The following is a 20,739-nucleotide window of genomic DNA, read 5'->3' as shown; positions in this document are numbered from 1 at the left end:
TAAAAGAAGAAAAAAAAAAAAAAAGCAGCATAAAAGTCTACTTTCTACTACGTATACTGCTGAACCCTACCTGGTCCTGAAGGTTGTACCATAAGACTTCTCATCTCTGCTTCTCTAAATGCCAAAAAACCACCTGCCGAAACAGCTGAGCCAGCTCCAAAACTGCAGCTGAGTGAAGGCCCAGCAGAGCCGGGACACCAGGGACGCCCCAGGGCAGAACCAGCTCCCTCAGCAGAGGCCGCGGTCGTGTGCCCTCAGCCCCCTGGGAAAAGGGCAGGGCCAACCCCAGAAGACACGAGGAGGAGCGGCAGCTCCTCTTCCACCTGCCTGAAGTTCCCCGCAGGCAAAGCACCCTACTTCGTTTTTATCTTCGGGGAGTTCCGACTCGCTGCTGCCGATTATCCTACCACTCGTGCTCAAGCGATGTCGGCTTGTTGTGGTGGAGAAGACATTTCCACAGTGGTCGCTTCATTTCTGTGGTCTTAAGATTATTTTTGCCGTTAATTATTAACCGTTTTCTGTAGTTTTGGAAGAGCGCTGGTAGCGTCTGGCTTCCATAGGACTGAGGACGCTTACGGTGCCCTGAAGCACTGCAAGGCCATAGAGAGCGGCCCTCGGAGGACTGAGGGGCCCTTCCGGTGTCTGGGAGGACCGCGGGGCCATAGAGATGGATATCCGGAGGATTGACGGGCACTTCCGGGCGCCCCGGAGCGCTGAGGGCGGGCGAGGCGGTGCAGCCGGTGGCGGGGGGCGTGAGGAACGCTCCTTATCCAGCAGCCACGGTTCAGGCAGCGAACGATACGAAGCACATTTTATTTAAACATTCTTGCCAGAACGGGTGACCTAGCAAGTAAGCACACTTTGGGTTCTTGAAACACAGGTTTTTATTTCCTAATCCCGACCGAATTTTCCCTCCCGTTTCCCATTGTTGGGTACTCCAGGGTTCACAGCCTGTCGGGAGCTCCTCAAGTCCTTCCCGGGTGTCCGCCTCCCTTTACTTCTCTTTGTGCTACACCTAGAGGGCTTTTTGACTAGTTTATTTCTTCCTTTTCGGTGAAATTGCTCAGCGTCATTAGCCCTGGTTAAATGTTTGACTACCCTTCTAGACACTAATCCGGTAAGAATCAATTTATCCTTTTGTCTGTGCAATAAGAGATGTTCTACAAGCCTTTTGCTGGAGCCTCTTTGTCTAGCCATTCCCTTGTCATGTCACCTCTGATGGAAACAGCTTTTCTCCGTTGCAAGAACAATACCTGCCTTTCTTACGGGGACCCGCCGGAGCTGGTTCACCCTCCAGCCGCTGCTCTCACGGGCCGGGCCTGGGCCGCGCATGCGGCCGAGCTGCAGAACCAGCTGCGGTTCACAGGGCGGCAGCAGCGGGGAAGCGGGTACAGGTGCGGGTACAGAAGCGGGGTTGTGACCCCCATTGGATAACTCAGCCAGATAACCCACCAGAGGTAGCCCGCTCTGTGTAACCGACCCACACCAGATGGTGCCCTGCGACATCCCTCAGACTGCCACCATTTCTCAAACTGCTGCCATTTCACCCTATATTGTCCTCAGATTGTGACTTTTTTTGGTGCTTTGCCACAGCTTAAAAATTGGTGATCATTGCTTTCAGTTGTGTATATGAAAAGGGTTGTTTCTGTAGCACTAGCTCTGGTGTGTGTTTCAAGGTCAGTGTTTTCAAGCCCACCAAGTGCACTTGCCCCAAGCTGCCAACAGGATTATTTCATACCATGAACATCACATTCTATATAAATTAGGAAGTTTGCTGAGGAGTTCTCTTTCTCTCTCCCTCTCCTCGCCCCTGTGCCGAGCGCTGAGCCCTTCCCTTCTTCCCGCAGCCACAGCGCTCGCAGGGTCCCATGTTGGCTGAGAGAATGGGCTGGGGACTGTCCTTGTCTATTTTATATTGGTATCAGGATCAATACTGGTTCTTTAGTATTATTCATATCAATTATCTAGTTGAATCCTATTAAATCTATTTATATTTCAACCCTGGGCTTCCTTGTTTTTCCTCTTGTTTCCACCTGGAAAGGGGTCATCAGGTGAAGAGAACAATTCTCTAAACAATAAATTGTTATGGTTTTCTCAAACCGTAACAGATTCTTGGGTACCTGAGCATGTACCTGATGTACTTTTACCACCAGGTTCTCTACCGGAACAGCAATATCTTGCCATGATTCAGCAACCCAGCTGGACTTACCTCTGCACTGCCATTTGGTCCCCTTCCATAGCTGGAGCACCCCCACAGCGCATTTGCCACCATCCATGAATCAGTACAGAGATTTTTTTTTCTCATTCCTCAATATCTAAAGCCAGCTGGATGGCTTTCACTTCTGCAAACAGGCTCGATTCAACCTTTTCCTTCAGCCGTTTCAGCGACTTGTTGTGTAGGACCCCACACAGCAGCTTTCCACCTCCAATGTTTGCCCGCAATACAACAGGGCTCACTGCTTTTTATTTGCTGGTAATTTACTATACAGTGGTGCCTCTTCAGCACGAGTCGCCTCCTCTGGCAGACGCTCCAAAGTTTCAGCCCTCTGGCCAGTCCAGAATCACTTCCAAGATTCCTGGGTGGTCAGGGTTTCCCATTCGCACCCGTTGTGATATCGGTGCAGCCCGCTTACTCAACGTAGCATCGGTTGCATGACAGGTAGAGAGGACCCTCCCTTTGAACACCCAGCTCAGCACAGGCCACCGAGGTGCTATTTCTGAAGCAGCTCAAGCTCCTCCATATGCTGCTTCTATTTCTTTCTCAGTTGGAGTGTAACAGAATTGATAATGGCAGGGCAGGAGGTGGGGAGCAGGGAGAGGTATTCTCAACAGCGAGGAGGGCGACCGTGCTTGCTGTTGAGACATGAAGACTCAAAACTAGCTAGGAGAAATCAGAAGCTTTCATGTACTAAAACCTACACAGCCACAGTTAAATTGAAACAAAGAAGCCTGGTTCATCGCCACAGCTGATATAAAATTAGCATTTATTGATTATTCAAAATTACTAGTCCCCTGAGCAATTTGTTTACAGCAGACGCTAACACATATTCAGTCATGTTCTACGTGAAAGAGTTAAGTCATCTGACTACACCTCCTCATTCTGTGTGGGAAAGTGTTTGCTTTCCCCAACCTGACCTTTTGCATCTATTTTAGCTTCTATGAGATCTCAGTGACAGAGGCACAACTGCAGTCAAAATTTAATCAGAAGGAGCTTTGATCACACCAAGGGCCAGAGGGCTTTGCAGAAACTCACGCTTTCTCTAACAGATTTGAGGCATCATCTACCTGCCACTTACTTTTAACAAAACCAGCCAAGGATCACTCACAAAACTCTCCTTGGGAGAATGCCTGAACTCATGTCGAAGCCTCCTTCAGGTCTGCCCCTTTTTCCTGCCTTGAAGTCATCCCGACAGAATCGCAGGACTTTGGCTCATGGGCCTGCATTTTTCTTGCATCTGGCAATCCCAGGGAGAGGTACACCTTCAGATGTACACCTGCAGATCTTCAGCACATTACACAGAGCCTACAGCATATCAGCTACCCGGATGAAAGAGTAAGTCCATTGCTCACTGAAGACACGCTATGGAGCACTACGCGTAAACACTGTTCAGAAAATTCCAGACAAACTCAGCAAGTCAGTCCCACGGAGGGCCTAGAACTGCATCCTCCCAGGCACAGGCGATGTTTATCTGAAGTCTAAGAAGGATACCCTGACTGACCTGCGCATTGACATGGACTTTCTATCATCATTACTTCTTGCTCACTCTTGCCCATTTTAGAGAAGGCCTTAAGGTCATCTTTGTTAGAAGTATTTAATACTAAAATATTCAAATTATCTGGAAACTTCTGAAACATATTCTTAGACTCACATCAGACTTATTTACTACTACACGCAAAATTTAAGTGGCATCAAGAAAGGAAATGTATGGAGATATCACAAGGAATCTTGAAGCCTAGTTTTTAAAGCAAAATCAGCACTGAGTTTCCGCATGACTTCTGCGTGACTCAGCCCATGCTGCTCTCTTTTAGTAAGTCTATAGTTTTCTTTCACATAATTTGCAAAGGGTGTTAGATGTGTCCGAGCGGGAGTGCCGTCCTTCTTAGTGGGCTGACTCAGGACCAGCTGCCCGCCGCAGAATGCGCACACGAAGCGCTCTCTGTCCAGAGACTTGGAGTGACGTCCAATCCTGAAATGGAAAAATAAGTACTTTGATGTCATACTTGCGGTAGACAGTACTTGTGGGAAAGGGTTCCTTTCTCTTCTGCCAGGCTCCTTAGGTCAGATTTCTAAGCTAGCATTTTAGAAGAGGGAACAGACTACGTACTTCATAGAGCGGAACACTCAAATCTGTATGACACATTTCTCTACCCTAGAGCTTTTTCCACTGCCTTTTCAGCTTGCTGTCTTCCTCTGCCTCTCTTACTCTCAGCGTAGCAGCATGAAGTGCTACAACATTTTGAAACACCTCCACAATCCACATATGAACTATTCCTTGGAGTTTCTCTGTGAAATACTGTTTCCTTCCAGTGCTTCTGGAAGTAGCACATATGATCCTGAAAAAATAAAGAAATCCCATGCATGCTTTCTAAGCATGCATTTAGCCCCTAAAGCTAGGGGGGGAAGGAGGAGAATAATAATAATAATTTTTTCCAAAAAATTAATTAAAAAAAAAAAATCCACACCTTTGTCAGCCACTTTCCTGGGCTAGGCAGAACTGAATTCACAAGACTCCATGCTCTCCCACCAAGACTGAGGTCATTACATACAGGAGTCTGTGGTCAGCTACAATCTTCCAGAAAAGGCAACACCTTCCATACCCATAAAAGGTAAGAAACGTGGGAAATTACTATAGCAACTATTTCCTCTGCTTTATCTCAGCAATGTATGTAGTTCTCATTTCACAAATGCAGTAAGCAAGGCAGAAGTCTGATGACTCATGTTGCACCCTGTGTCCTAGCTTCAGTCCTTCACAATCACAGCGCTGCTCACATCTGCATGTCTACAGGCATCTATTCTTCCTATAACATATGCACAGGCTGAACGAGTCCACGAGGTAAAAGGTCAACTAGAAAACTGACTATAGCTTTTAGAGAGTTTTAAAGCAATAGAAATGGTTATGTTGTTGTTCTCTATGTTTTACTTAGCACTACCATAACAATGATAGGAGATTAGTCAAAATGTTTAGTCTTAATTTAAAGTTGTCAAGTTACAAAACCCAGAAAGCTTCCTCTGATACTTTGTTCTAATATCTAATTATTGTAACGCACTTTGTGCCCAGTTTTTATAGGGACTTCTTTCGCTTTTGAATTCCAGTTACCAGTGACTTCTTTCAGCATCAGATGGTCCTCAGTATCTTTACAAGGATGACAGTAACTCAGTCCACCATGCCTAGTCTAGCGCTCCCTTTGCGGACTTTTTTTCCTGAGATCAAACTCAGATTGTTGTTATGGCACGTTCAAAGATGTTACTTTGTAAAATGCAAAACGTGGATAGATTTCAAAAGAATTTGGAATGCCTTATTTCTGCAACATGTGCTAGTACTTTGCTTACATGCATTCTCCAGGGATGTACCAGATCCAGTCATTGCTCCATCAGTGTAGATCCACTACAGTGGATAGTACTGACATAGTACTTAGTTAAGACTGGAAAATACCAGCCCCTTCCAAAAAGCCTATAACAGGATCAGTGTTGTTCATGAAATCAGAGATAAGTGGTCCAAACCGCAAGTTCACTCAATATTTACAGTAGAAAGTGAATACAAATTCACGTCATTTGAGCAACGTTTAAAAAGTGAGAGCAGCCACATGGGGTGTGACCTTTCTCTGCCATGTCCTTCAAAGCTGAGGCACGTATTCTGATCTCTTACTGCTTCCCAAGGACCTTCCATCATCACCAATGGTCCTCAGAAGACACTTCTGCCTGTCCTGACCTCTGAACTGGAACTGAAACTACCTGGAAACATGTGGAATCAGATAGTGAGGTTCTCTGGGCTCAGGAAATGTGCAGTGACAACTCAAAGAGTATCCCAATTGCTTCACAGTTTAAGAGACCTGCGATTTCCAGACACAGGAGACTGCCGAATTAGAGACAAAGTTAGTACACAGATACATGCGAGATCAAAACACTACTCACGTAGCTTTGCACAGAACACACTCATAGATGAATTTGTAATTAATCTCATAGCTGTGGCATCGTGTTACTACTGGCAGTTCTGGGTGAATCACAGTTGATTTATTGGCATAGAATCTCCAGAACCGTCCATGTCCATCACGAACACCGTTGATCAGCCAGGTGGCTGCGTGGCAAACCTCATGAATTAGTGTGTCTCGAAGACGATCTTGGGGTAAGGAAAACAAAAGACATTAAGATCAGTCAGGTATGAGGAAGCACAGACTTTCATCCTTGGTCGCTGTTTCAGACTTTTAACGCTTATTTTATTAAGATGCAAGAGTTATTTTGGAGGTTGGAATTACAAATCTTTGGAAAAAGATAAAATGCCCCAAAACAAGGTTTTACTCAGTGCATTTCCAGTTTTGTGATTAGCCCTAATTCCGTGTCCTAGTTACTTCCCTCCATGCCTAAACTGTTTGGGGTTCTTTTTGTTTGGTTTTTGGGTGTGGTTTTTTGGGGGGGGGGGAACGAGGGGTGTTTTGTTTTGGTGAGACCTGAAACGCCTTTATTTAGACTAAGATTCATTGATTGCTTTTGTAACCTTGATATTTTTCATCCGGAAACAACCAGAGTGGAGCACTGAATTTCCTGCGCAATTAGAATAGACTATTTCAGTTGGAAGGGACCTACAATGATCATTTAGTCCAACAGCCTGAGCAGAAGTTAAAGCATGTTATTAAGGGCATTGTCCAAATGCCTCTTAAACACTGACAGGCTTGGGGCATTGACCATCCCTCTAGGAAGCCTGTTCCAGTGTTTGACCACCTTCTCGGTAAAGAAATGCTTCCAAGTGTCCAGTCTAAACCCCTTCTGGTGCAGCTTGGAACCATTCCCACGTGTCCTGCCACCGGATACCAAGGAGGAGAGCTCAGCACCTCCCTCTCCACGTCCCCTCCTCAGGAAGCTGCAGAGAGCCATGGGGTCAGCCTTCAGCATTCTTTTCTCCAAACTAGACAAGCCCAGAGTCCTCAGCCGCTCCTCACAGGACATTTCTTTCAGCCCTTTCACCAGCTTTGTTGCCCTCCTCTGGACGTGTTCAAGTACCTTCACATCCTTCTTAAATTATGGGGCCCAGAACTGGACACAGCAGTCCAGGTGAGGCTGTGCCAAGGCTGAATACAGAGGGATAATCACCTCTTTTGACCATCTGGTGATGCTGTGTTTGATGCACCCCAGGATGTGGTTTACCCTCTTGCTGTTAGGGCACACTGCTGACTCCTCTTGAGCACCCTCATTCAACTCCTGCATGAAGATCATTGATAAATATGTTGAACAGAAATGGCCCTAGAGTTGAACCCTGGGGAACACCACTGGTAACTGGTCGCCAGCCAGATGTAGCCCCGTTCACTGCAACACTTTGAGCTCTGCCCTTCAGCCAGTTCTTCACCCAGCGCACCACGAACCTGCTCATCCCCCAGTTGGACAACTTGCCCAGGGGGATGCTGTGAGGGACAGTATCGAAAGGCTTACTAAAATCCAGAAAAACTACATCCACTAGGTGGGTGACCTTATCATAGAAGGATATCAAATCAGTTAATCAGGACTTTCCCTTTGTGAACCCATGCTGACTGTGCCCAATGATCGCGTTATTCCTTAAATGCCTTTCAGGAGTACCCAGTATGATGATCTCCATAATTTTTCCAGGAAGTGAGGTTAGACTCACTGGTCTGTAGTATCCTGCGTCTTCCCTCACACCCTTCTTGTAAATTGGAATAACATTGGCTAGCTTCCAGTCAGCAGAGACTTCCCCAGACTCCCGAGACCCCTGGTAGGTGATTGAGATGGGTCCTGCCATAACAGCCATTAGCCCTTCAGAACTCTGGGATGAATCCCATCAGGCCCTGTGGACTTGTGAACGTTCAGCTGATACAGCTCGTCCCTGACAATTTCAGTGTCCGCAAATGGAAACTCACTGTTCCCACACTCATGGTCCTCCAACTCACAGGACCAGGCAGCCCAAGGTCTGTCAGTTTTATTAAGGAGTGAGGCAAAAAAAAAGCACTGAACGCCTCCATTTTTCTCTTCATCTCTATTAACCAGATGACCATCTTCAACAAGCACCAGTGCCATGTTTTCTTTAGACCTCCTCTTGCGTACTTAAAGCTCTTGTTACTTGACACAACACTAGCACGTTTCAACTCAAATTGGGCTTTGGCCTTTTGTGTCTTCTCCTTGCATATACAAACCACAGCTCTGTAATCTTCCAGTGAAGCCTGACCTCGCTTCCTCTCTTTTTCCTCTTGAGCTCCACGAGGAGTTCCCTGTTCAGCCAAGCTGATCTGCCCCGATTGGTTGACTTACGACACAATAGGATTGCCTGCTCCTGTGCTTCTAAAAGGTGCTGCTTAAAAAAACTGACCAGCACTCGTGGAATCCTAAGCCCCCAAAGGCATATTCCCAGGGTAGTCCGTTGTATCTCTCAAATCAAAATTATTATGCTTACTTTAAAATATTCTATTACAGAACCGGTTCTCCTACAGTAACTGCAACATTCATTTCCCCCAGTTGGGATGGAATGAAGGAGAAATAACAGCTACAGTAGCCACCATATAATAGAACTTAATTTGGCACTGACCTATCTTTATTCCAGCTTTAAATACTACCAACAAGACGTTTAGCTATGATGGAAGTCATATTTTAGATTGCCATTGTAGTACATATAGAATTAGAGTAACCTACAGGTCTTCAAATCAATAAGAAATATAAACAAAATACTGCCATTAGCATAAATACATGTCTGTCCTCACATTTTGTAAATTTGCCCAGCCTCTTAGAAGGGTTGGGAGGACAAGTATGACCATTAAGGTATTTATTTATTCAAAGTAATATGACATTTCAAAGCAGGGTCCGGTTCTGGATCTTCTTAGGCCTCAGATTAATTTTTTTTATCTCTACAACTCTCCTTCTCAAAGAAGAATCAACATCTCTTTTACCTACCTGCAGAGTCACAGACTTTCTCAGAAAGTTCTATGCGAGCGTAACGCTTTGCTTCAGGACCTTCTGTCTTCCCAGTTACACAATATCCTGCTGTTTTTCTCATTTTCTTATTCCATATTATTGTCATTTTCTCTGGTAACTGAAAAACAAAACAGTACATGTAATCTGCCCTCTCCTCCCTCTCTTATCTTCTTCTGGCCCTCTGGCTTCCCCTTACATTTACTGCAAAGCCAGTGCAGGATATCTCTGTTAGGGCTCTTAACACTGTTGTCACTTCAGATGCAAACCCACCTACCCTCCATGGCCTCTTATTCCCATCACCAGTTCTTCTGTAACCAACACTGGGAGTTTCACAATGCAGGATGAGACAAAAATGTCCCTTAGCTCCTCTGTTCAGCTTCCAGCGGTGCCTAGCACATGCTGCTTAAGCAGCAGCACGGGACAGGTCAGGTGTAAACCAGAACCTTCTCTTCAAAAAAAGTACAATTCCCAACTGCTAGTCGTTTGCAAGAGAACACCTCACTGAGCCACAGGTGGTTCCTCTGCATTAAATAGCCCTTCAAGTTGTCTTCTGGTGTTTTGGGGAGAGTGTGTATGTTTAAGAATACATATGCATTGTTAGCATCCACAGTAGTCTATGATCAGAAGTTCTACAACTTAATAATTTACAGGTCAAGTACCATCTACTTTGGTTGTTCTGAACCTACAACTTGCCATTTTAATTTGACGCACCTTTACACTGGGAGAGGGTGAATAATCACCTCTTGCTTATCCTCTGGGCTGCTCCTATTTTATAAGCCCTCATCATATCTATCTTGGTTAATTCTGTTCTTTTACTAACAGTTTTCTGTCATATAAATTAGTTAATGAGCTTAAGTAAATGGTCCAATAGCAGTAAGTGCCAGCACAGGTACAGGGCTGAAGCACTGGAGAGCGAGATATTTTGCTTTCAGCCATAGCGAGTCTGTTCAGCTCAGCTGTACGTGAAATCATGACCTCAGCCTGTCCTTGGCCAGCTCACCAATATTTTCCAAGCTGCACATAAACACTTTCCTTCCTGAAGGAAATTCTATTGGGATTGCTGTGGGCAGCGTCCCTCCTTTCAAGGACATTTCTCATCAGAGGAGGGTCTCCAGTATCCCAGAAGGTGTAAAGGCCAAGACAGCGGTTCTCTGAAATTGAACCTTCAATTGAAAACACAACTTACAGATTTAGGTTCAACCAAAACTGTTATTCAAAGGATAAGCAGCTTTTAAATCTGTTCCAGAATGGCAGCCGTGAACATGCAACAGGAGTGAACGAAGATTGTCTGAAGCATGACTAAACGTGAGGCCCTAACAACAAAGGGAAGTGCTTTTATCCATCAGCTCCCTGCTCCCGCCACTTGCCTTTTGTCAGCTGCAGGCAAGAAAGTTGTGCTACAACTAGCTATTAGGCTGTGGTAACGATGCAGAGTTCACTTGTACGTGTTACTTCAGTAAAAGCCGGAGAAGCAATGGTGGAACCTTGAGCTTCTTTCAGCAGCAGAAAATACATGAAGGTAAATACCAGTCACCTCTTCAAAGATGGAACTGATCCACGGCCCCTCGTGTAGCAGTTTCTCTGGTCAAGGACTCCTGGACACCACCCAGACTGCTCACTTAAGGACGGTACACAATTACAGCTGGGAAAGTGAGCCAAGCTGAAAACCGCTGCATCACAGTGGCGATAAACCCCTTTCAAAGAAATTGCTTAAACTAATTCAAACATAAGCCATTGCTACAAAGCTTAACTTTTACTAACTGAAGAGAGTGAAGAGCAACCACAACAAAAAGTGAGGAGGAACATATTAACCAGCGTTTTAGAATTGTCGTTTTTGTTTTGAAGCCAACCTTCTGCTCAAAGATGGTACTGTTATACAGACAATAGAGCTTCTGTGCCAGCTCCTCTTTATTTTTCTTGAAATACTTCACATAGTGGGAAGCCGGATTTGAGAGATCTTGCAAGAAACAGCCAGGCACCGAGCACACTCTTAGCCTGCAAGAAAAGCCATAAAGCAGTTTACTGAAGTACAGAGATATCACATTGAAAAACAATGGCCACTTTATTAGCTATAAAGATCTCTGGGATGCTGCCACTGGCATAAACCTCCCCTGACTCTTTTCGCTAGCTAGCCCTCACGAGGCCAGTGGGGCACACATGCTTATACTGTCTTCTTCCCCCTTCAGGCGCACGAAGGGGTAAAGCTGTTGCAGCTGCTCCACAGTTATTTCATTAATTCACAAAACTAGATTACGAGGACTCCTAAGTAGGAAAAAGACGGTGGCTGAGATCTCTGTGACACAGTGAGCCACAATTATACAAAGCAGGGGTCGGTCTCTTCTCCCAGGTAACAAGTGATAGGACAAGAGGAAACCGCCTCAAGTTGCACCAGGGGAGGTTTATATTGGTATTAGGAAAAATTTAATCACTGGAAGGGTTGTAAAGCATTGGAACAGGCTGCCCAGGGAAGTTTTGAGTCGTCATCCCCAGAGGTATTTAAAAGACATGTCGATGTGGTGCTGAGGGACATGGTTTAGTGGTGGACCTGGCAGTGGTTAGGTTAACAGGTGGCCTTGATGATCTTAAAGGTCTCTTCCAACCAAAACAATTCTATGATACCAAAACTTGATCAATATATGAACAGCCCTAACATGATCACCCACAATAAAGGTATATTTTCAGAAACATAGCCAAAGATGTTCTGGGAATCCTCCAGAATTCATTCAGGGGAAGCAGATATTCCACTAGGATGACTAACTCCAAGACAAAGCATCAGCTTTGAAAGCATCAGCTTTGAAAGCATCATTTAAAGGTTTTGTATTGGTATACACAATGATAAAATGACAAAAAACCCCATGACGTTTCTAAAAGGCAGAATAAAGGCAGCTATTAGAAATGAAAAAGACGTTCTTCTGAAAAGCTTAAGCTGCACCCATGTATAGAAAGAGAAACACGAATTCTGCAAGTTATAAGGATACACATCAAAAATATCAAGACAAGCTTGTTGAAAGGCGTGAATTCCTAACAGAATCAGTTTTGATATATTTTCAGAGGCGCATAACTGGACAGGGCCAGCACACGTCGGGAGTATGCTGTGCCAAGACAAGGAATAACGAGAGCTAACATTAGCAAAGACGACTCAACATTTGTCAGATTTGCCATCGATTCCTCTAAGTGGAGATTAACTTCTATTCTCCCTGTCATACCTGAGACTGAAAGCTTTGACTTCCAGCTACTTAACTGTTAACAACTGCTGAATTAGTAGCAGAAGTTTCTAGGTACCAGAAAAAATCAGAACATCATCCTAGGCAAAACGTTTAGCATCTCTTTGTCCATCCATAATGGTCCTAGAACATAGAAAAGATGGAAAAACACATACCTTTTCTCTGTCTTTGCTGATTGTGAGCAACTGACCGATTCATCCCTAGGAATTTTTGCAGAAGACATTATCCTGGAAGGTGTTTCTTGAAGTGAAATGGAGTTTGGCCTTGGTGTCTTGAGTCCCTCCCCTTTCAAGGGCTGGGCACCTTCACAGGGTGGCTTGATGTTTTCTAGTTCAACAGAAAGAGTTACAGGATTGCAAATTGTCAAGGAATAGGGAGCACAGATGTCAGCAACCAGGTAAATGGTGGAAAAAAAGTCAAATATTCCACCTCAGCATACGCAATCTTACTGTGTATAGTTGAATGCAAAGGCTTTTACAACTGATGGAAAGGTAATTTGCTGTTATACACTACAAAAATTACCATTTGATGAAGGAGTGGCAGACTCCAAACTTTCAAACGTTCAGCCAGGAGGAAGTGGAGGGAAAAGTATTTGCGACCTCAGTCAGGCATTTCTGTGACATTTCACAAATTCTAAATACATCGCCAGCACACTGGGAGCACTAATGCAGAGACACCATTTGAACAACAACAACAACAACAAAATCGTTCTAACCTTCTGTCATGTGCCAGAAATCATGTCATTTGTTTCACAGGCAAGTTCTGTTCAGATCACTGCCTATCTCCCCGGTCTACGTCTGGACAGATTGCTAAAATGACTGACCCCCACACCAGAAATCAAGGACCACTTCAAGGTTTACAGTTTCAGTAGGCGTTCTCTCTGCTGGCTTTTCTATAACTGCTCTCCTATTTGGGGCACTTGTCTCCTTTCACCATTCAGCCATATACAGAGAAGCCAGTGGAGCTGCCAGCTCACTTCTAGAATACGTTTTCTAGATGACATTGACATATTCCAATAAATAAAAAAATTTGCTATTTCCCAGTGCATATTTCTGTGCTGTCAGGCGTCCTCTTCCATTGGTCTCCTTACCCTGAACTAGTCCTTGTTAGTGAGGAAAGCACCCTGCATTTACTCTTCTAGTAAGAGTTTTGTTTTCACCTGCTCATACTCGGCAACAGCCCTTTTCACCCTTTGCAATATTTCAGTCGGAGCTCACTTCGGTCAGTCAAAGGAGAGAAGGAGCTACTGATTTAAGAAATTCTCATTAGAAACTGTACTTTAAATAAAGTCAATTATAGGTCCAAATACTAGACTAACAGCATCTAGACTGCTCAAAATTTCAGTCTTACCAAAATGACAGCTTCACATCAACTGCTATCATACATTAAAAAAAAAAAATTAACATCATTCAAAACCACCAGTTAGATTTGTTTTCAGCACAATTTTAAAAAGTAAAAATGCCTACAATTATAGGAATTACAAAAACAAGCAAGAGTGAAAAATTTAAATCTTGATACGGCAAGACTAGTAGCATCACATTTCAGAATGCTCAGAGGAATAATTTCCAATTGCATCAAATTCAGTCGCAAGATGCTGGGTTGCACTTCTAAAGCATAAACCACCCAAAGGAAAAGAACGAGGCAATTAGCACTACCGCTGCTGCCAACAGGTAGCTTCCAAGTTAGCTAAGAACAATTGCTTACCTATAACGCTTGGCTGGTAGACAGTTCTACTTGTGCTTAAGATTGGTTTTCGGGGTATACTCCTTTTCCTTATTCGTTCTATTAATGATTCGAATTCGTCATCTGAGCTATCTGATTCTACGTCTCTACTTTGTCGTAGCGCCACAGCTGGCACTTTGTTTTCTGTACTCTTTTCACAGCTCCTTTCTTTTCTTCTAACAGGCAAGTCTGGACTGCCTCTGGAAATAGAGGCTTTCAGATTTTGTGGAGATGGAAGTTTTATGCACCTCCAACTCTCTGTCTCGCCTTTCACTCCCGCATTTTGGTAGTCGTGCCATGAACTCTCTGCAAAGACAGAATCTTCAGTGTCACTTGAAGTCTCCGAATAGTGCAGTTCTTGGCAGCAAGTGTTTTTCTTTCCAGAACTCATCAACTTCTTCGCTGTCTGAAGATCATTCTGTGCTGCAATTCAAAAGAAACAGCTTAAAATCTTGGTAAATTCATTTAGGAGATCTGCCTTTGTCTCAACACAAAAATACCAAACCAAACCACCCTTGAAAGACAGGAAAACACAAAGAATAGAAAGATATCTTTGCACATTCTTTATTACACCCTGCTCATTCACCATCACACTAAATAGAGAGATACTGAAAGATGTATAAAAAAAAAAAAAAAGTAGCTTAAGCCCCATGTATGTATACATCAGCAACCAAGGCCTAATAATCCTGAGTAGGTAGTGTCATGGTTTAGCGTCAGATGGCAACAAAGAACCACATGGCTGCTCTCTCAACTTCCTCCCCCCCCCCCCCCCCCCCCCCCGCCATGGGGAAGAAAAAAGCAAAACTATTGGCCTGAGACAAAGGCAGTTTAAGAGAACAGCAAAGGGAACAGGGAAACAATAATAACATGAATAGAGGAATGTACCAACACGATGACAGTGAGCAGTGGTACCACTGCTCACCGACCAGACCTGGGACACCCCAGCCCGCTGGGGGACTTCCTGCTACCCCCTACAGCCTGGGCATGGCTCACATGGGATGGAATACCTGCTGGAGCCCAGGAAAAATTAACCCTATCCCTGTCAGAAGCAGGACAGTAACTAGTGCTGGCATAATCTTAATTCCCATAACAAAAGCTACGTGCATGTAAGAGTAAGGCTGAATATTTCACATTAAAATTTTATAAAAGCACCAAGTGAAGGGTGACTTAAAAAAACGCTCAGCCTAAGCTGATTGCACCATAGCCTACAGCACTTACACTTGCCAACAAACAAGGCTTCTGACATCTCAGATTTGACCTATCAAGATCAAGGGACTATGTCAGTTCTATTGGTGACTTACATTTTTTTGCTTCCCCCGTTTCCCCTCCAGACACCATTCCATTAGCTTTTTAGTCTGCAGCTGGCACACATATTTCAGGTTGACCTTCACACCTGGTGCAAGAGATCCCACCCTTCTTGATCAGGGCTTCTCCAGGTTCACAGGAGATCACTGTTATCATCCCTCATCTACTAGAACTCTATCACCTCATCGCTGGCCTAGTGGCTGTGTCAAGAACTCCGGAGCCCTGTTCACTCCTTCTAGTAAAGACTGGTTTGCTCGTATCCATGAGAAGTGGGCCAGACAGCTGCGTCAGGCTCTGAATATTAGAAAACCAAGGCACTTTCCATCTCTTGGGGGAAAACAGGGATCCTCTGCTCAGACAAGCACTGAAACCCCTCTCTTTCCACTCACTAGAATTCCCGCCTCATATTTGCTGTCGGACAATTACTTGCCATTCTTTCTTGTGCTCTTTCTCACTTTAAAATCCGAGAAGAAATCATCCGAGTCATCAATGAAGTCCTTCAAGCTGTAAAACAAGCAAATAACGTGAAAAGAAGGCAGGCATGAGTAAGTTTGCCTTACTAAAAAAGCAAACCAAAAAAAGCCACCCAGTATAACATTATCAATTTTTCACAGCAAATGTTAGCAACTGTGTCCATTAATAGGAATGGCAATAGAGCTCGTACACCTCCAAACATCCCCTTTTACGTTTGACCGGAATACACAGATTGAACGCGTAACAGTTCTATCTGCACTCACTCCTCTACACATATCTATCCCGCCTATGAATCGCTAAAACTTTTGATCATTTCTCTGTATTCCAAATAGCAGACGTGATACAGAAAACTAATATACAAACATCAAAAAGTTAATTAATTACAGCACCCACCTTGCCTCTGCCTTCTTAGAAACGGATTTGGGAGTTTTCATTCTAGATAGAACTAAAACAATAAAAGATTAACAACAAAGTTCTGTTTCTTTTGTTACGGATTTTTAAGAGAAGAGTTTGCAACTAGTAAAAATTCAGTCTAAAATCTTAAGAAAACCCCACCCAAACACAAGAATCCTTTACATATAATTCCAACTCTCAGTTCCTCCAAGCTGACAGCAGCTGTCTAGCATTTCCTTCGTTATTCAATCCTTGCCCACCACAAAGCCAAATAAGCAGTGCTGTTATGTATCTTGCAGTATCCAATATAGCCTCCTCATATCTATGGATCACTGGGGGCGGAACTGAAAGGGTTTATCAATATTTTCTCGAAACATTTCAGTGACTGCAGGTAGTAGTTATCCTACTGCAAAGAGGTGTCCATATGCTTATTTCGCTAAGTGACCCTAAAAAAAAAAACAACGTTCAAACAAAATGGTAACAATAATACCCCACTGCAGAACAGCAATTCAATACGACTTCTCAGAAATAAATGTGTTTTAATCACTCCAGGAATATCGTGGTGACTGCTAAACATGAAAACACTGTTCAGGCAGCAGTACTGGACATGCCTGAAGTATTGACTCTTGAGAGATGATCAGAAATGCCATCAAAATATCACACACCTTCTTCATTATGAGAGACTCAAGTGAGCTGAAGGGGAACAAACTTCACAGAATCACACACCGAATCACAGAATGGTTTGGGTTGGAAGGGACCTTAAAGATCATCTCATTCCAGCCCCCTGCCCTGGGCAGGGACACCTCCCACCAGAGACCAGACTGCTCAAAGCCTCATCCAGCCTGGCCTTGAATTTCCTTAAAGCATAAAACAGGCTGGAGGGAAGGGAAACAACTGTCCCTTCTTCAGAGCATAATGGGCCATAATAGCAGTTGAGTGTTTGTTCTCACAAGACAAGGCTGCAGGCACGACTTCAAGGGGATTATAGACTTTTGCACTATGCAGTAAGCCCAAAACCAGAGGATAGGTTTGCTTGATAAAGCCTTCATGGTTGATCGGTAGATTGTGGTGGTAGATTCTGGTACCAGGGAGAGCAGCTGAGCTACACCCTGAAGGCACACCGTAAGCTAAAAAGCATAAAGCATGGGACTGAGCGTTGCCCTGTCTGAAGAAGAGCACAAGAGCAGGGCGGGGGAAAGAATTCAAGACTGCGAAGCTCCAGAAGTATTTGGAGCAATAAGCTATTTTCATTTTTAGCACTCAGTAGTCTTCACCACTACCTTCATTACAAAAGAAGTAAACGCAACATGTGCTCCCTTCCGAGCCTCCACATCAAGGGGGCCTCTTTGAAGCACAAATGGCCATCAGCCAGAAGCTTTCCTAGATGATCATAACTACGGTGTTCTTAGACCATGAAGCAGCACCATACTAATAAGGCTGACAGCTGGTCACAAGAAACCGAAAGCGTACAGAAAAACATGACTTGTTACTTAATAAATCAACTCTCTTTAGTTTCTTGTCTCTTGGCACATATTTTCACTTCAGTCTTTCCTACAGCTGTCATTATAGTGATAGTACAGCAATAGAACAGCTTTGCACATATTCTGCTGCCAGCCCCAACTAGCTACTCTCAACTACCTTCCATGCCAGAGCCGACACATGACTTTGGTCTCAAGAGTGTCCTGGATGGAGGAGGCAAAAAAAAAAAAGAGTAGAAAAAAAATGAGCAGGCCATCAAATATCTAAGTTTTAAAAATTACAGGTAAGTGAACGATGACGTAATAAGCGGACAATATTGAAATATTTATCAGATTTAAAAGCCCAGGGGTAGCGTGGGAACTATACACAGCACATTTTCGTTCAAATGGACATAAGCAGTACGACTTAACAATGCGTAAGATAGTTCGCATGGCACTGAGCCAGAGCAAGCACGAACTCTACAGTAATGAGACATCTGCTTTAAAAGCAGCTGGACTAACACGAGAGTGACACGCAAAAGGCAAAATAAACAGATACGACTTGTTACCTTACCATTCATTTCTACCGCCTCTGTTCAAACGTTGAATGCAGAATAAGGAACATATTGCAAGATTTACAAACCTTTAAATTACTTTCCAGTCTGAAACCCACTTGAGATGTGGTAGAGCCGTTAGGCCATCTAAGGAATGAGCTAAATAGAATTCTTCCAATAGGAAAAATAAATAGGGCGCTCAACTACCTTAGCACAAAACGACAGTCATAACGGCTATTACCAAAAAGAAAGATACGGACATCAGGTTTTCGATGTACAGGCTAAACATAAAGACAGGAAGTTACGCACAGCAGAAGCCACCATGTAAAATTTACTATTCAGTTCCATCATACCAAGACCTTGAGCCACTATGAAAAGCCAAAAACATCCCTCTAGACTAGTTAAGACTCGTGCAGGAAAAGCCACGACAGGTTAAGAGGGATGTCGGAGTAGTTTAGACGTGTGTTTGGAAAAGTAACTGCTTATTCGAAGATGCTCTGGAGGCTAAGAAGGAAGTAAGTGAGTGATGGGGAACAGACAAAACGAGAAAATAATGCAAAGCAAAAAACATCCATTGAGACACGAGATTCAGGAACACTCACTGTGGCACATAGCTACCAACACTGCACTGCAAGGAGAAAACGTACTTTGCAGCCGGAGAAATGAAAGAAAATCATGTGTAAAAACCACTTCACTATAATTAGATAGAAAAGCGGCCATTTCATACTCCTTCAGAAAACAAACTAACCTATGCTATTACTTACACATTTCGAATTCATCCTCACTGCTGGAAGAGAAGTACAGGGCATAGCTGCAAAAAATGAAATGCAGAATAGTATCAAGAACATTGGGTCAGCAGCAAGTAGCTCTGCATCTCTGCTGGCCTGAAGTACCCGTGAACACTCAAAACCAGTTACATACTGAAAAAACACTGAACATCTCAAATATGCCGACCTGTTTTAAGTTATTTAAAATAGAAGCATCAGAACTTGTATATTAAAGCTTGTAACAATTGTATACGTTCAGCATTCAAGTAGTAATCAATCGCTGTCGAAATCTGAAAGACTGACCTGTTTGGAGACGCGGGCTTAGGACATTACATTGGTTTAAGTTCAAATTGGGCACCAGAAGGGATAGAAAGCTTGTTTCTTATCTTACACACGGTATACGACCAGGTAGAGAATGCTGTATTAAGTCTGAAACCTCAAAACATGCAACAAGAAGAAACAAGCTGCTTTTGTATAACGTACACTTTAATACGAGTGCCGTGAATAATATTAAGCAAACTGCAGCTTCCAGGAAGCTATTTTAGGAGGCAGAATGGATGCGTTACCACTTGGACTGCAATTCTCATGCACGTGTAGAGGCAAGCCGTAATACTTTTACCAAAATATTTATTTCGTTTTCTGACAAAAAAAAAACCCCAAATATTAACAATTTGAAAAATACACTATGCAATTGCTTGAAAATACAAAACCAGCTTCTTTTTACTTATGTTAAAGTTACCCAAAATTTACAGACTATAATTCTGAAACCTGTTAACGCCTACCGATTACCATAAAACAATGGCGGGCGTAATCTAAAATTATATTTAGGTAGGATCGATAAGCAGTGAAGGACGCGGGGCCTCACCTGCCGTCCCGCCGGGCCTGGCTGACCGACCCGCGCCCGCCCGCAGCCGACCCGCCGTACGAGCCGCCATAGCCGGAGCCTGAGGGCCCGCCGTCCATCGGGGTGGCGGCGGCAGGGCGCTCCCCGCGGCCCCTCTGCTGCGGCGGGGTCCCGTCCCCTGCCTCCTTCCGCTGCGAACGGGGCCGGGCCGAGCCGGGGGGAGAAGGGCCCGGCGGCCCCGGGCCTACAGCCGCCGCCCGCTCCATCCCGCTTCAAACTGCCCGCGCCGCGCGCAGCGCTTCCGGGTCAGGTCAGCGCCCGCGCCTGCGCAGCGGAGAGCGGGGCAGGCCCCGGCAAAGCGGGGTGAACATCCACAGGGCTGCGACCCCCCGTCACACCAGAGCTGTCGCCGGAGGTGGGGGCCGGGCGGGGATCGGCGGGAACCGCAGTCTGCAGCGAGGCACAACAGCCACCCGCCGCACACCGGCAGCGGCCCCGGCGCCGCAGCGGGGCTGACGCTAAGCTCAGCTACAGTCCCTGACCCGCCACAGAGACTCGGGAGTTGGGGAATGCTATTGGTGCTTATTCAAACAAACAAACAAAAATTTACACAGAGGCCATGACCTTCAAGGTACTGCAGAGCATGACCCGAGGGGACAGCACGGTGAAGGGCGGCAGAAACAAGCTGGGCCCCAGAAAACTTCTGGATTAAGCACACACACGCACCAGAGCTTCCATGCTTGGGGGGGTTTAGCCCAACTCCGTGGAAACAGAGACATCTGCGTACAAGATCTGCACTTAACCTGGGAATATTTCTGCTGGAATAAACAGCCTTATTTAAAACAAAATTACACAAAGGAAGATGAAAG

The 20,739-nt window shown here is 44.6% G+C and overlaps 1 protein-coding gene across 3 annotated transcripts in view; it reads right to left on the bottom strand.

The window, feature by feature from the left end:
- GCNA (germ cell nuclear acidic peptidase) overlaps positions 1-20,678 on the bottom strand; it is a 28,364-nt gene extending 7,686 nt beyond the window's left edge. The window contains exons 1-10 of one of the 3 annotated variants that reach the window (XM_054213560.1): positions 19,892-20,678; positions 19,024-19,070; positions 16,249-16,300; positions 15,812-15,885; positions 14,059-14,499; positions 12,510-12,681; positions 10,981-11,125; positions 9,110-9,248; positions 6,134-6,338; positions 2,210-4,187 (exon numbers count right to left, since the gene is read on the bottom strand). In XM_054213560.1, the coding sequence (XP_054069535.1) occupies positions 3,935-4,187; positions 6,134-6,338; positions 9,110-9,248; positions 10,981-11,125; positions 12,510-12,681; positions 14,059-14,499; positions 15,812-15,885; positions 16,249-16,300; positions 19,024-19,070; positions 19,892-20,136 (1,773 nt within the window). In that variant the 5' untranslated portion in view covers positions 20,137-20,678 and the 3' untranslated portion in view covers positions 2,210-3,934. Of the gene's footprint in view, positions 1-2,209; positions 4,188-6,133; positions 6,339-9,109; positions 9,249-10,980; positions 11,126-12,509; positions 12,682-14,058; positions 14,500-15,811; positions 15,886-16,248; positions 16,301-16,431; positions 16,695-19,023; positions 19,071-19,329 lie in introns of those variants that run through there. The other 2 variants (XM_054213561.1, XM_054213562.1) reach the window with 2 other exon arrangements.
- Between the last annotated feature and the right edge of the window lie 61 nt (positions 20,679-20,739).

The sequence above is a fragment of the Rissa tridactyla genome, chromosome 9 (genome assembly GCF_028500815.1).
Source record: "Rissa tridactyla isolate bRisTri1 chromosome 9, bRisTri1.patW.cur.20221130, whole genome shotgun sequence".
NCBI lineage: Eukaryota > Metazoa > Chordata > Aves > Charadriiformes > Laridae > Rissa > Rissa tridactyla.
Note: the sequence above shows the minus strand (reverse complement) of the source record. Positions and strands in the feature narration are given on the sequence as shown.